Source organism: Macaca mulatta, chromosome 1 (assembly GCF_049350105.2).
Source record: "Macaca mulatta isolate MMU2019108-1 chromosome 1, T2T-MMU8v2.0, whole genome shotgun sequence".
Classification (NCBI taxonomy): Eukaryota; Metazoa; Chordata; class Mammalia; order Primates; family Cercopithecidae; genus Macaca; species Macaca mulatta.
The window spans coordinates 111,940,630-111,954,500 of record NC_133406.1 but is presented as its reverse complement, the minus strand read 5'-3'; the positions used below and the strand labels follow the sequence as shown (position 1 = coordinate 111,954,500).

The window sequence follows — 13,871 nt, the reverse complement described above, 5'->3', positions numbered from 1 at the left end:
TGCTTTTGCCTTCCGTAAAATGGGGTTAACTACTCCATCTGATTGTTGTAAGGATTAAATGAGTTGTGCTCACATGGTGCTGGCATGCAGCAAGTTCCATATGCATGCATGTTGTCATTCTGTGACCCTGGGCAGTGATCACATCTCCAAGCATCAGTTTTCTCACCTGAAAAAGAGATGATAATAACACTATCTGCCTTATATGATAATTGAATTTTTTTTTTTTTTTTTTGAGACAGAGTCTTGCTCTGTTGCCCAGGCTGGAGTGCAGTGGTGCAATCTCGGCTCATTGCAAGCTCCACCTCCCGGGTTCACGCCATTCTCCTGCCTCAACCTCCCGAGTAGCTGGGACTACAGGCGCCCGCTGCCATGCCCGGCTAATTTTTTATATTTTTAGTAGAGACAGGGTTTCACCGCGTTAGCCAGGATGGTCTCGATCTCCTGACCTCGTGATCCGCCCGCCTCAGCCTCCCAAAGTGCTGGGATTACAGGCGTGAGCCACTGCGACCAGTTTTTTTTTTTTTTTTTTTTTTTGAGACTAAGCCTCACTCTGTCGCCCAGGCTGGAGTGCAGTGGCATGATCTTGGCTCACTGCAACCTCCTCCTCCCCAGTTCAAGCGATTCTTGTGCCTCAGCTTCCTGAGTAGCTGGGATTACAGGCACGCACCACCATGCCTGGCTAATTTAGAATTGAAATAATTTACGTACAGTATCTTAGTACAGGACCTGATATTATAAACAATGAGTGGCAGCCATTCTTATTTAATCAGTCCTAACAAAGTTCATAAAAGTGAGACTGTGTTTGCTTAGCTTTTTCCCTAGTACCTGGATAGCCCCAGCCCCTATGACACACAATAGGGGTCAAATGAATGTGTTATGAAAAAATGAAATCCAAAAAACAAAAAAGAACATGCTGGGATTCCTTGACAGGGTCGTGAAGCAAACTGAATGTGAATGCACAGATGGAAATGTGCGGGACAGCCATTCCAAGCAGAATGTGCAAAGACTCAGAATCCAAAGGGAATGCCAAGTGCCAGGGCTAGTCTCAGGAGAAACTGGCTCAGAAGAGACAGCTCTCAGGGAGGGCTAAAGTGGGAAAGAGGCTAGAAAGGGACCAGGTGATGGAAGGCTCTGAAGGCCAAGCCCAGGAGTTCTTCTGCCTGTCTGGCAGGCAGCAGGGCCTCTGGAGTTTCTTGGGCAAAGAGTGGCTGCTTCCTGGGTAAGGTGGCTTGTGAAGAATCGCTGACAACTGTGTGGAGACATGTCGTGAGGGATGGCAGGGAGCATAGTGAACTAGGTTTGTTGTTTGGAATCAGGGTCCCTGGGGTCCAGCCAAGTTGGATTGTTTACTATCTGTGTGACTTTAAGAGTCACTTCACCTTTCTCCTCCGTAAAGTGGGGATAGCAACAGTGATAGTCGATCTGGCCTGCTCACTTCTCAGCCTCACTGTGAGAATCAAATATGATTTACAGGAAAGTGCAAATGAGAGTTGTGGCTGATATCTGCTGGGAGAGAGCCTGGAGGGTACATCCTCCCATTCTCTATCATAGAGTTGGGGAGGGAGGCACCCTAGCCCTCCAGGAGTTTCCTTTGTCCAACCCAGCCTCCTCCAAGATGCAGGCATTGTCAAGCCTGGCGACTTCAGTCAGGAAACGCTGTCCAGGTCCCCTTCTTTCCCGCCTCGCTCCCCGGCTGGCGCTAACGCCCACCTCCCAACAGCGCCACCCGCTGGCGGATATCCTGCACCGCGGCTGCCCGCTCCTGCGCCGCTGGCTGCGCCGGCGCTGCGTGGTGTGCCAGGCACCCAAGACGCCCGAGTCCTACGTGTGCCCGACGCTGGACTGCGAGGCCGTGTACTGCTGGTCGTGCTGGGACGACATGCGGCAGCGGTGCCCGGTCTGCACGCCCCGCGAGGAGCTCTCCTCCTCCGCCTTTAGTGACAGCAACGACGACACTGCCTACGCGGGGTGAAGAGGCGTCCTGCTCGCTCTTCCGCCCCGTCCTTCCCGGTTAATAAAATGCCCTGTACGCTTCACGTGAGTCGGGGACTGGGGTGAGCCGCGCGCTGCCTCGCCTGCAGTCGGGAGAGCCTGTCCGCCCGACCTCTCCAGAGCCAGGCCGCGCACAGCTGGCAGAGAGGCCGCGAAGCTACTAGGGAGGGGTCCAGACCTGGGGCCGGGTGAAGGCGCGCCGCCCAAGCCGGTCAGACCGGACCCCGGTTCCCATCCTGCACAGTTGAGGGAAGGCTGTAGCGCCGAGCAGCGCGAGCAGCGCCGGCGTCGTGGGCGGGGTCCCGGCTCCCGAGGCACCCGGCATGCAGCCGGGATGGCCTTGCCGAGGGCGGAGCTTGGCTTGGGGCCAAGTGGGAGGGGGCGGGCCGGGGCGGGGCCTGGTGGCTGCGCGGCGCTGCTGGGTGCTCCGAGGCGACCCGGCCGCCGGCCGCTCCTCGGTGCGCTGTTCCGCACTTGCTGCCCTCGCCCGGCCCCAGGCGCCGCTGCCATGCGGCTGGCGCTGCTCTGGGCCCTGGGGCTCCTGGGCGCGGGCAGCCCTCTGCCTTCCTGGCCGCTCCCAAATATAGGTGAGTCCTCGGCCTATAGTGGGTCGGGGGGCTGACTGGGAGGGAGGTGCAGGAAAGTCGGAAGGCATTAGGGTAATGGGGCCGGACGGAGACCCTGGGAGAGCCCAGCCAGAGCGCGGCCCGACCTGGTCCGTTGTCCTGGGCCTAGGGCCCAGTGACTTGGCGATGGAGTGGAGAGGGAAGGAGAGGGGATGCCGGCGCCCCCTTCCTCCTGCCTGGTCATCCTCTGCGCGGTCCCTGCGGACACTTTCAGGCTCAGGTACCAGGTACCGAGGGGCCTGTCCAGCGCCACTTCAAGATCGTAGTGAGAGGGTAGCTGCTCCCCAGGGCTGGCATCTTCGCTGCTCTGGGGCCTAGCTTACCGTTCCACCCGGTGCCAGGGCTCAGAGCGGGCATGGCTTGTAGGGTTTAGTGAAGAGGATTCTCTCTAGCCTGTATTCCAGGCCTGGGGCCGCCAGGCACTCCTTACCCTGGTGCTGTTGCCACCAGTGCCTGGCCGAGCGGGAGGGGCCCGAGAGGAGCCAGGAGAAGGGAGAATTGGCCAGGAAAGAGGCTGGGACACCAACTCCTCCTTGGAACTTTCACTTCCCGCTGCTGTCTTGGGCCGGGACCGAGAGGGCAGGCGCGGGTGGAGTGTCCGGAGGAGAGAGGGCCATTGTGTGTTGGGGGGGTGTGGGGGCGCTCGGGGAGGAAGCAGAGGCTGTAGGCAGCGGGTGTGCCTGACTGGGCATGAGGGTGTTTAGGGAGGTGGGGGTGTTTGCACTGCTTACCCAGAAATGGGCGTTCCTGGCATCTCCGATGTGAGCGAAGGGGAGGGTGAGCGGGCACCCGGCCACAAGGCTTAGCTCAGTCTCGAGAGGGGGCGTTCCTGAAGTGGGGGGAGAGTGATTGGGAGGGAGTGGGAACAGGGGAGGGTCCCTGTGAGAACCTGGGATTGGCCGGAAGGGGACAAGGAGGGCCACAGGCTGAGCAAGCCGAAAGTCTTTCTTGGGGACTTGTGAATGGGTGGGTGGAAAGCCATAAATTAGAGAGACACCCCCTCCTTCCAGTATTTTCCTTTAAGTCTCAGCATGCAATGAGGAAGCCCCTCAGGTGTCTAAGGGCCTTGACTGGCTGGGAGCTGGTGGGTCTGAGGGCACCTGCCACCCCCAGCCGTGCTGTCGATTTCCTCAGTACTGTCTTCGGGTGTCCTGGGACCTGCAGGTGGCACCGAGGAGCAGCAGGCAATGTCAGAGAAGGCCCCGAGGGGGCCCTTGGAGCCCCAGGTCCTTCAGGACGATCTCCCGATTAGCCTCAAAAAGGTGCTTCAGGTGAACTCCCACACCCCTCTAATAAATAAATGAATCCACACACGCCCCTGCATAGTCAGGTGTCTCAAGGCCAAAGCTTGGCTGAGGAGCTGGTGGGTAGAGCTTGCTGTAGTGGGTCTATCCCAGGCCCAGCTGCCTCTCCCACCACACCCCAGCACCTGGCTTCACTTATCTCCCTCTCCCTCTGCATGCACATCTGTCTGCCTCAGCCCCACCCAACCCATCCATCTCCACTGGGGAAATTGTGAAGCCAAACTTGCTTTCTTCATCTCATGTTGTCGGTTTTTTCAGCGGGGGGATTTGGAAAGAGTCAGGACCTTACCAAACCACCCCCCAACCCCATTATAAAGCTGAGTCAGAGGAAGGGCTGGGGCTTGTGCTGGGTCCTACACGGTGCTTCCTCTCTGGGCAGGAAGCCGAGAAGGGGCGGCTCAGATACCTTCCTTGACCTCCCCACACAACCCCCCAGAACAATGGCGCAGGCCAGGCAGGGCTTCCTGGCCCTTCCCCTGGGATCCCCCCACCAGTGATCTAATCGCTGGTGCTCTTCTGAGGGCCTTAGGTTTTCTGGTTAGAGAGGCTGGGAGTTGTGGGCAGGTCTAGGGAGGTGACCTGCCCTCTGGTGCCCACAGACCAGTCTGCCTGAGCCCCTGAGGATCAAGTTGGAGCTGGACGGTGACAGTCATATCCTGGAGCTGCTACAGAATAGGTAATAGTGATGGTGGCAACAACAGTGACCACATGGCCAACAACTTGTATAGCATTTATTATGTGCCAGGTGCTAAGTGCTTGTGCTCATTTAATCCTCATAACAACCCTGTAAGGGAGATACTATCATGTATTATTGTCCTTATTTTATACATGAGGAAGTCAAGGCACAGAGAGATTAAATAACTTGCCCCAGGTCACACAGCTAGTATGTGGTGAAAACCAGATTGGAATTCAAATAAACAGAGTCAGTGGCCCACCCAGTATACTTTGCTGACCTGGTGTCAGGGAGTGGAAAAGTTGGCTGGGGGGTGGTCCCTGGTCCCCAGCCCCACCACCACCTTCAGGCCTCTGCTTGTCAATGCACGACCTGGGAAGTGGCTTGAGCACTGCGTTCTTTTCCTTCACTCCACAGGGAGTTGGTCCCAGGCCGCCCAACCCTGGTGTGGTACCAGCCCGATGGCACTCGGGTGGTCAGTGAGGGACACACTCTGGTGAGTCAGGGCCTCTTGTGCCGTTTTTGGCCTAGGGGAAAGAGGAAGGGGGTAACTGGAAGATGAGAAGACACTGCCTATTTTTACTGTCAAGCTAGACTCCTCGGTTCCAGTCCTGGTCTGCTCTCTGAGACAACACTAATGTTGTTCCTGTGCCGCAGGAGAACTGCTGCTACCAGGGAAGAGTGCAGGGATATGCAGCCTCCTGGGTGTCCGTCTGCACCTGCTCTGGGCTCAGGTATACTGGGCGGATTTGATGACAGTAGAGAAAGTAAGGAGACCCAGGCATGGAGCTGTAATGTTTTCTAACTTCCTTTCTTTTTTCTTAGAGGCTTGGTGGTCCTGTCCCCAGAGAGAAGCTATACGCTGGAGCAGGGGCCTGGGGACGTTCAGGGTCCTCCCATTATTTCCCGAATCCAAGATCTCCACCTGCCAGGCCACACCTGTGTCCTGAGCTGGCGGGAACCTGTACACACTCAGACTCCACCAGAGCACCCCCTGGGACAGCGCCACATTCGCCGGGTGAGGATGAATGGCAGGGGAGTGGGCTTCTCTTGTCCTGAGCGCTGACCCCCAGACACTCAGAGCTATGTGTTCACAGTAACAACAGCTCCTGCGAATGGAGCACTTTCCACATGTTGGGAACTTTGTGAACATTAGCTCGTGTATTCCTCCCATACCTAGGAGGTAGGTGCTATCAATAGCTCTATTTTAAAATGAAGAAACCTTACAAAAAGTGTCCAGGCATGGTGGCATGTGCCTGTAGTTCCAGCCACTCAGGAGGCCCAAGTGGAAGAATCGTCTGAGCCCAGAAGGCGGAGGTTGCAGTGAGTCGAAATCGAGCCACTACACACCAGCCTGGGTGACAGAGTGAGACCTCATCTCAAAAAATAAAATAAAATAAAATAAAATAAAATATATAAAATATAAAATAAAATAAAATAAAATCTAGCTGAGACAGGTTAGGTGGTTTGCCCGAGGCCATACAACTAATAAATGGCCTATCCATATTAGTTGTATTTGGCTCAAACGCTTCATCTGTCTTATGATCCCATTTGCAGAGAGCTCTCACTTGGTTATAGATAATACATAGTTACCAGTGCTAAAGCAATATAAACCCAATTTCCTAATCTGTAAAATGAAGATAATAAAACTACTTGCTGCAGAGAGTTGCTGGGAAGATTAAATGAGTCAATATAGATGTGAAGTGCTTAAAACTGTGCCAGGCATATGGTAAGTGACAAGAGTTGATATTGGGATTTTTTCAAATTATTATTATTATTATTATTATTTGAGATGGAGTCTCGCTCTGTCACCCAGGCTGGCGTGCAGTGGCTTGATCTCGGCTCACTGCAAGCTCCGCCTCCCAGGTTCATGCTATTCTCCTGCCTCAGCCTCCCGAGTAGCTGGGACTACAGGCGCCCGCTACTACGCCCGGCTAATTTTTTGTATTTTTTAGTACAGACAGGGTTTCACCATGCTAGCCAGGATGGTCTCGATCTCCTGACCTCGTGATCCGCCCACCTCAGCCTCCCAAAGTGCTGGGATTACAGGCATGAGCCACCGCGCCGGGCTAAATTATTATTTTTAAAAAATTTGAAAAAAAACCACTGAGTTTGGAGCCAGAAAAGCAGGGGTCTACTCCGACCTTCATTATCTACTTCCTGGTCCTCCTTGGCAAGTTCCTGGGCCCTCTGGCCCTCAGTGGCTCATCTGTAAAATGGGCTCTTCACCCTCCTGTTTCACCCACAGAGTAGGAGTGGCTGCCTCTTGGTCAGCCCTGCACAGCTGTTGGCTGCGAGCGGCAGGTTTGCCTGATACTTCTTTTTGTCCATAGTGGAGGCGGGATGTGGTAACAGAGACCAAGACTGTGGAGCTGGTGATTGTGGCTGATCACTCGGAGGTGAGCCGGCTGGCCCCTGCGCATCCTCCTCCCCCCACACTGCCCTGCCGCCTTTCATGTCACCTCTCTTGGCCTACAGGTCCAGAAATACCAGGACTTCCAGCACCTGCTGAACCGCACACTGGAAGTGGCCCTCTTGCTGGACACAGTGAGTGCTGGACAGGGCAGCCCCCACCCCAGGCCCCTGACCATGACAGCCCCTCTTCTGAGCCCCAACTCTCTTTCAGTTCTTCCGGCCTCTGAATGTACGAGTGGCACTAGTGGGCCTGGAGGCCTGGACCCAGCGTGACCTGGTGGAGATCAGCCCAAACCCGGCTGTCACCCTCGAAAACTTCCTCCACTGGCGCAGGGCACATTTGCTGCCTCGATTGCCTCACGACAGTGCCCAGCTGGTGACGTAAGGCCCAGACCCAGCCAGAGAGGCCAGTCCTGTCCTGGCCAAATTCACACCCCTTCAGCACTTACCTCAGCCCCTGAAGCTCTGACCACCATGGCTTCTGGCCCTGAACTTTGGCCTCTCTGTCCCACAGTGGTACTTCATTCTCTGGGCCTATGGTGGGCATGGCCATTCAGAACTCCATCTGTTCTCCTGACTTCTCAGGAGGTGTGAACATGGTGAGTTATTTCCAGGTCTCCTCCTCATTCCCAATTCAGTTCCTCCCAAGTGTGGAGGCATTTATTCACTGAAATCCCCCTACAAAGTTGCCCAACCCCAAAGCTATGGGTATACAGGGTGGAGATGCGTGATGTGACCTTTGCAGTCAGGGAGCCCTCGCTTGTGATCAGCTCGTCACAGTGTACACAGTCATCCCCTGTGCAGTCTTCCCATTTCTTGGAGGAGGGTAGGAGGCAGCTGAGGCCCAAAGAACAGAGGTGATCTCCAAGGGCCCACAGTGAGGGAGGGGGACAGAGCTGAGCTAGAGCCCAGGTTTCTGCCATCCAGGCCTGGGTTCTGCTACTTTAGAAGCAATTCAGGAGGGAAGCAGTGCCTGCTGAGTGCCCGTGAGGTCAGACATGGAGGGATCAGAAGCAGAGAGGGTGGTCTGGGCATTGTGGTGGAGGCAGGCTGGGACTGGACCTGCGGTACCCCTCCCCAATGACAGGACCACTCCACCAGCATCCTGGGAGTCGCCTCCTCCATAGCCCATGAGTTGGGCCACAGCCTGGGCCTGGACCATGATTTGCCCGGGAATAGCTGCCCCTGTCCAGGTCCAGCCCCAGCCAAGACCTGCATCATGGAGGCCTCCACAGAGTGAGTAGCTGCAGGATGGAGAGAGGCGGTGGGGCAAGGGGCAGGGAGAGGCCCCCAGCCCCAACCTTCCTTGCCACCCTCCCCAGCTTCCTGCCAGGCCTGAACTTCAGCAACTGCAGCCGACAGGCCCTGGAGAAAGCCCTCCTGGATGGAATGGGCAGCTGCCTCTTTGAACGGCTGCCTAACCTGCCTCCTATGGCTGCTTTCTGTGGAAATATGTTTGTGGAGCCGGGCGAGCAGTGTGACTGTGGCTTCCCAGATGTGAGCCCCTTTCCCAAAGCCTCGCCCCACTCACTTCTGTGCCTTCACCCTGGTCATTAGCCCTCTCCTAGCCTCCTGAGCTCCTCTTGGGTTCTGAAGGGACTTCCCACCCCTCTCCTACTTGCCATGTCTGTGGGGACAGCACATGGGTTGTTCGTCTCTAGCCCTTGCTTGCTGTGTAGTTCTGGGCGTCCTTCTGGTCTTGGCCTGTGGGAGGAGGAGGGATTGGAGGGAGGCTCACAGGCCCCACCTGCTCTGATGCCTGGCCCCCGTGCTCCTGCCCACAGGACTGCGCCGATCCCTGCTGTGATTCCTCAACCTGCCAGCTGAGGCCAGGGGCACAGTGTGCATCCGACGGACCCTGTTGTCAAAATTGCCAGGTGGGTAGAGACTAGACTGGCCACCCAGAGCTCACCTGCCGGGGCCAAGGTGGAAAGGGTCATTCTGACCCCCTAGCTGGATTTGCCCAGTGCCCACACTGATGCTCATCCACCCTCGACAGCTACGCCCGTCTGGCTGGCAGTGTCGTCCTACCAGAGGGGATTGTGACTTGCCTGAATTCTGCCCAGGAGACAGCTCCCAGTGTCCCCCTGATATCAGCCTAGGGGACGGCGAGCCCTGCGCTGGTGGGCAAGCTGTGTGCATGCATGGGCGTTGTGCCTCCTATGCCCAGCAGTGCCAGTCACTTTGGGGACCTGGAGCCCAGCCCGCTGCGCCACTTTGCCTCCAGACAGCCAATACTCGGGGAAATGCCTTTGGGAGCTGTGGGCGCAACCCCAGTGGCGGCTACGTGTCCTGTACCCCTAGGTAAGTGAGGAAACCTGGCTCCTCCTTTGGGTTTCTGGGAGTCTTGGCCCTGCTTCTACTAACCTGTGTTCCCTTCCCCCTTCCCCCAGAGATGCCATTTGCGGGCAACTCCAGTGCCAGACAGGTAGGACCCAGCCTCTGCTGGGGTCCATCCAGGATCTACTCTGGGAGACAATAGATGTGAATGGGACTGAGCTGAACTGCAGCTGGGTGCACCTGGACCTGGGCAGTGATGTGGCCCAGCCCCTCCTGACTCTGCCTGGCACAGCCTGTGGCCCTGGCCTGGTGAGCAGCCTGGGTGGGCAAGACCAGGTGTGAGAAGGGACATTTGGACCACAGTGAAGTGCCCAGACTTCACCGTTCACCAATGTCAAAGGCAGGGACTCCAAGGGAAGTCAGTTTCTTACTTCAGATGGAGCAAAGCCTATCAACCCACTACGCGCTGGTTTCCCCATATGTAAACGCAGGGTGTGACCTCAACCTTGTTGGCCTCCCAGTCCCATTAAAACTCTGTGGGAATCTGATCCAGGATTTTCTCTCCCTGGGTCAGGTGTGCATAGACCATCGATGCCAGCGTGTGGATCTCCTGGGGGCACAGGAATGTCGAAGCAAATGCCATGGACATGGGGTGAGCTGGGATGGGTGAAGTGGAAGGGGAGCAGAGAGCCTCTAGAGAGGAAAAGGATGCTGGGCTTTGGAAACAGACATATCTGGGTTCTAATCCTTGCTCTACTACTTCCTAGTTGTGTGACCTCAGGCTAGTTACTAACTTTGCTGAGCTCAGTTTCCCCACCTATCAAATGGCTATAATAACAGTATCCCCATCCAAGGCACATGAGGTGAGTATGAAAGCATCTAGCAGAGGCTGGGCACGGTGGCTCACGCCTATAATCACAGTTTTGTTTGTTTGTTTGTTTGTTTTGTTTTGAGACAGAGTCTTGCTCTGTTGCCTAGGCTGGAGTGCACTGGCGCGAACTCGGCTCACTGCAACCTCCGCCTCCCAGGCTCAATTGTTTCTCCTGCCTCAGCCTCCTAGCTGGGATTACAGGCACCCGCCACCACGCCCAGCTAATTTTTTTATTTTCAGTAGAGATGGGTTTCACCATGTTGGCCAGGCTAATCTCGAACTTCTGACCTCAAGTGATCCGCCCGCCTTGGCCTCCCAAAGTGCTGGGATTACAGGGGTGAGCCACTGCACCCAGCCAACATAGTGGTCAACATAGTGAGACCTCGTCTCTATCAAGGAAAAATTTAAAAATTAGGCCTGCTGGTGCACACCTGTGCTCCCAGCTACTTGGGAGGCCAAGGCAGGAGGATTGCTTCAGCCCAGGAGTTCGGGGCTGCAGTGAGCCATAATTGTACCACTGCACTCCAGCCTGGGCAACAGAGTGAGACTCCATCTTACTTGCTGTCTAAAATAAAATAAAACAAAACAAAACAAACACAAAGAAAGCAAGCATGTACCACAGTGCCCAGCACACAGAAGGTGCTCAGTAAGTGTTAGTTTGATCTAATTTGCTCTGGTGTGGATAAAGACCCTCCAGGCTCTCTCTACACATCATACCCAGCACAACCCCCAGTTGTAGAAATGTGAGATCTTGAAAAGCTAGAGACAAGGAAATAGTTCCAGAGTGCAGCATTCCTCATTGCTCACCTTATACCTCCTAGGTCTGTGACAGCAACAGGCACTGCTACTGTGAGGAGGGCTGGGCACCCCCTGACTGCACCACTCAGCTCAAAGGTGGCATGGGGTTGGGGGACAGGGGCAGCTGGGAGGGCAAAGTGGTTCATGCTTTATCTTTCCCCCTCGGCCCTCTCTTTCTGACCCCCCTTTGCTGCTGGTTCCGTGAGTCTGCCCTTTGACCCCTTCACTCTCCCTGATCACTTGACTTCACTCCCTGCCCCCTGCGCCTTCATGGCTCTAGAGTTCTTAGCCCTGCCCTCCTTTAAACCTGACTTCCGCCCACAGCAACCAGCTCCCTGACCACAGGGCTGCTCCTCAGCCTCCTGGTGTTATTGGTCCTGGTGATGCTTGGTGCCAGCTACTGGTACCGTGCCCGCCTGCACCAGCGACTCTGCCAGCTCAAGGGACCCACTTGCCAGTACAGGTATGAGCATCACCTCCCTGCTACCACTTCCTTTAACTGGGGACAGTGCTGAAGGCTGCCTCACCTCTGCAGCCCCTGCAACCTGGTTCTGAGCCCTAAGCCCCTTGGACCTTAAACTTGCTGACTGCCATACCCCACACCTCCCTTCCCTATATGCACCCACAGCTTTTTACCTCACAGCTGTGCCCCTGTGGGGTGGCTGGAGTGCTAGGGCCATTTCTCCCCAGGAGCTCCTGTGCTGGATAAGTGGGGTCTTCCCTCAAGCTAATAAATAACGCCCCCACAGGCCCCACCACAGTTTTCCCTATACCACACATAAGTGCCTTCAAAGAAAGGGTTAACCCCACTCAAGGATGGCATAAGGTAGAGAACAGGGTCTGAGGCTGGGCCCTCTCCCTTCTTGCCTTTCCTCATGCATAGGGCAGCCCAGTCTGGTCCCCCTGAACGGCCAGGACCTCCGCAGAGGGCCCTGCTGGCACGAGGCACTAAGGTGAGTCCCAGATGCCAGAGGAAGGGGACTCCACCTTGGCTGGGCATCCAGCTTGGACCCTGGGGGGTGCACATTAAAGGCTCCAGACTCAGAGAAAGGCTAGCACTGCCCAAGAGTCAGTCGAAGGAGTCAGGGCCAGCCCTGCCCTGCCCTGCCTTCCCCTCCCCTGGCTACAGGCAGAGAAGCTGAGTCCAGAAGAGTGGGGAGGGCAGCCAGCTGGAGCAGGGGCTGCTGGGCTCCATCCACTGGCCAAGAGGTGGCTTTGAGAGGTGGGTCTATCCATGCCCCCAGCAGTGACCCCAGGAGGGCACAAGGGCAGTGGTGCTCAGAATGGCCTTCCGTGGGCCCAGGTCACCATGTTAGAAGGGCTGGTGAGCACCCCCGCCCTAAGCCCTCTGCTTGGATGATGGGAGTGTGTGCACACCTCCTCCCCACTTGCTCCCCACCTGCATGCACCTGCGTAACTGCATGCACAGCACCCACTGCCCTGGGCCCCTGCCAGCCCTCCCTGGGCACTGACCCTTCTCTGCCCACTCTGTCTCTCTGCTTCCTCTTCCCCCTCTGTGCCCATCTGCCCCTCCTGCCCTCTCAGCAGGCTAGTGCTCTCGGCTTCCCGGCCCCCCCTTCCAGGCCGCTGCCGCCTGACCCTGTGCCCAAGAGACTCCAGGTAAATCTGGGCCAGGGCCCGCCCTGAGCCAAGGCAGGTGGGAGGCTTGGTACCCAACTGCAGTTCTCATCCCTGCTCCCTGCCAGTGGTGCTCTTCATTAGGTGATCGGGGTGCCCCTCAGCCTTCAGACACTCTGAGCCCCAGAAGCAGCAAAGGGTGAGCCTCCTGCCTTGGTTTCTACCACCATCTGGTGGTCAGTGGCGGGACTGCAGTCGGCCAGGGACTCCGCGGTTGACCTACACCTTCCTCCCCTGAGACATCAGCTGGCATGCCTCCAAACCCTCTGCGCATGCCCTCATTCTCTCCTGCCCCCTGGCTGACTTTGCATGTTGACTTGAACCCCTCTGGGGAATCTCTATGCATGTCCACAGCCCCTGGTTATGCTCTCACAGCCACTGCCCCTCTCTCTGTTCAGGCTGAGCTGGCTGACCGACCCAATCCCCCTACCCGCCCTCTGCCCGCTGACCCGATGGTGAGAAGCCCGAAGGTAATGGTGGGGGGAGAGAAGGGCACGGCCTCTCCCCCCATCTAGGGCTGTGGTGCTGGTAGCCATGACGGTGGTGGCCGTGGCGAGATGCCCCCTCAGTGCATGAGGGCACATATCCAGGTGGTGCCTTTAATGGTGACAGGTTTGTTTGCAGACAAGGGTGACCGATGGTGCTGCCCCCAAGCTGGTGTTCCCCAGCACCAGTGCGTTGGGGGTGGGCAACATGACACCCCCCCCACCTAAGCCGGCCTCCTGCCTTCTCTCCCTCAGTCTCAGGGGCCAGCCAAGCCCCCACCCCCAAGGAAGCCACTGCCTGCCGACCCCCAGGGCCGGTGCCCATCCGGTGACCTGCCAGGCCCAGGAGCTGGAATCCCGCCCCTAGCGCTACCCTCCAGGTAGGAGGAGCCCTGGGGATGGGTGGGCGGGGCGAGTGACCTGGGGGAAGGGGGTCTCTGACCCTTTTTTCTCGGCTTCCCGCACTCCAGACCAGCGCCACCGCCTCCGACAGTGTCCTCGCTCTACCTCTGACCTCTCTGGAGGTTCCGCTGCCTCCAAACCGGACTTAGGACTTCAAGAGGGGGGCGTGCCCTCTGGAGTCCCCTACCATGACTGAAGGCGCCAGAGGCTGGACGCGGTGTCTTAAGGCTCCGGGCACCGCCACGCGCTGTCAAGCAGCACTCTAGGGACCGGCGGCGTAGTTGCAGCTGGGGTTTGGGGAGGGGCTGGGGGTTGGAAGGGGTTGAGGGAGGTCCGCACAGCCTGTCTCTGCTCAGCTGCAATAAACGTGACATCTTGGGAGCGTTA

General features: G+C 57.0%; 2 protein-coding genes across 52 annotated transcripts in view; both read left to right on the top strand.

Annotated features, from left to right (window-relative positions):
- Positions 1-2,034, top strand: part of DCST1 (DC-STAMP domain containing 1) — an 18,144-nt gene extending 16,110 nt beyond the window's left edge. For both annotated transcript variants that reach the window (XM_077943239.1, XM_015111046.3), the window contains one exon: positions 1,721-2,034. In XM_077943239.1, coding sequence (XP_077799365.1) covers positions 1,721-1,972 — 252 coding nt within the window. In that variant the 3' untranslated portion in view covers positions 1,973-2,034. The remainder of the gene's footprint in view (positions 1-1,720) is intronic.
- Positions 1,746-13,871, top strand: ADAM15 (ADAM metallopeptidase domain 15). 50 transcript variants are annotated; one of them, XM_077942864.1, is made up of 24 exons: positions 1,746-2,037; positions 3,783-3,880; positions 4,522-4,598; positions 5,013-5,091; positions 5,253-5,329; positions 5,421-5,613; positions 6,929-6,994; positions 7,074-7,142; positions 7,222-7,391; positions 7,525-7,609; positions 8,098-8,246; positions 8,333-8,507; positions 8,795-8,887; positions 9,010-9,314; positions 9,404-9,599; positions 9,865-9,942; positions 10,058-10,153; positions 10,983-11,055; positions 11,284-11,422; positions 11,843-11,912; positions 12,508-12,579; positions 12,996-13,052; positions 13,338-13,462; positions 13,553-13,871. In XM_077942864.1, exons 2-24 carry the CDS (start codon positions 3,806-3,808, stop codon positions 13,593-13,595), a joined length of 2,562 nt encoding a protein of 853 aa, XP_077798990.1. In that variant the 5' UTR covers positions 1,746-2,037; positions 3,783-3,805; the 3' UTR covers positions 13,596-13,871. The 50 variants fall into 50 exon arrangements, 42 of the variants coding, with proteins under 42 accessions (XP_077798990.1, XP_077798985.1, XP_077798987.1 ...); XM_077942859.1 differs by having other exon boundaries at positions 12,996-13,067; XM_077942861.1 differs by having other exon boundaries at positions 12,505-12,579.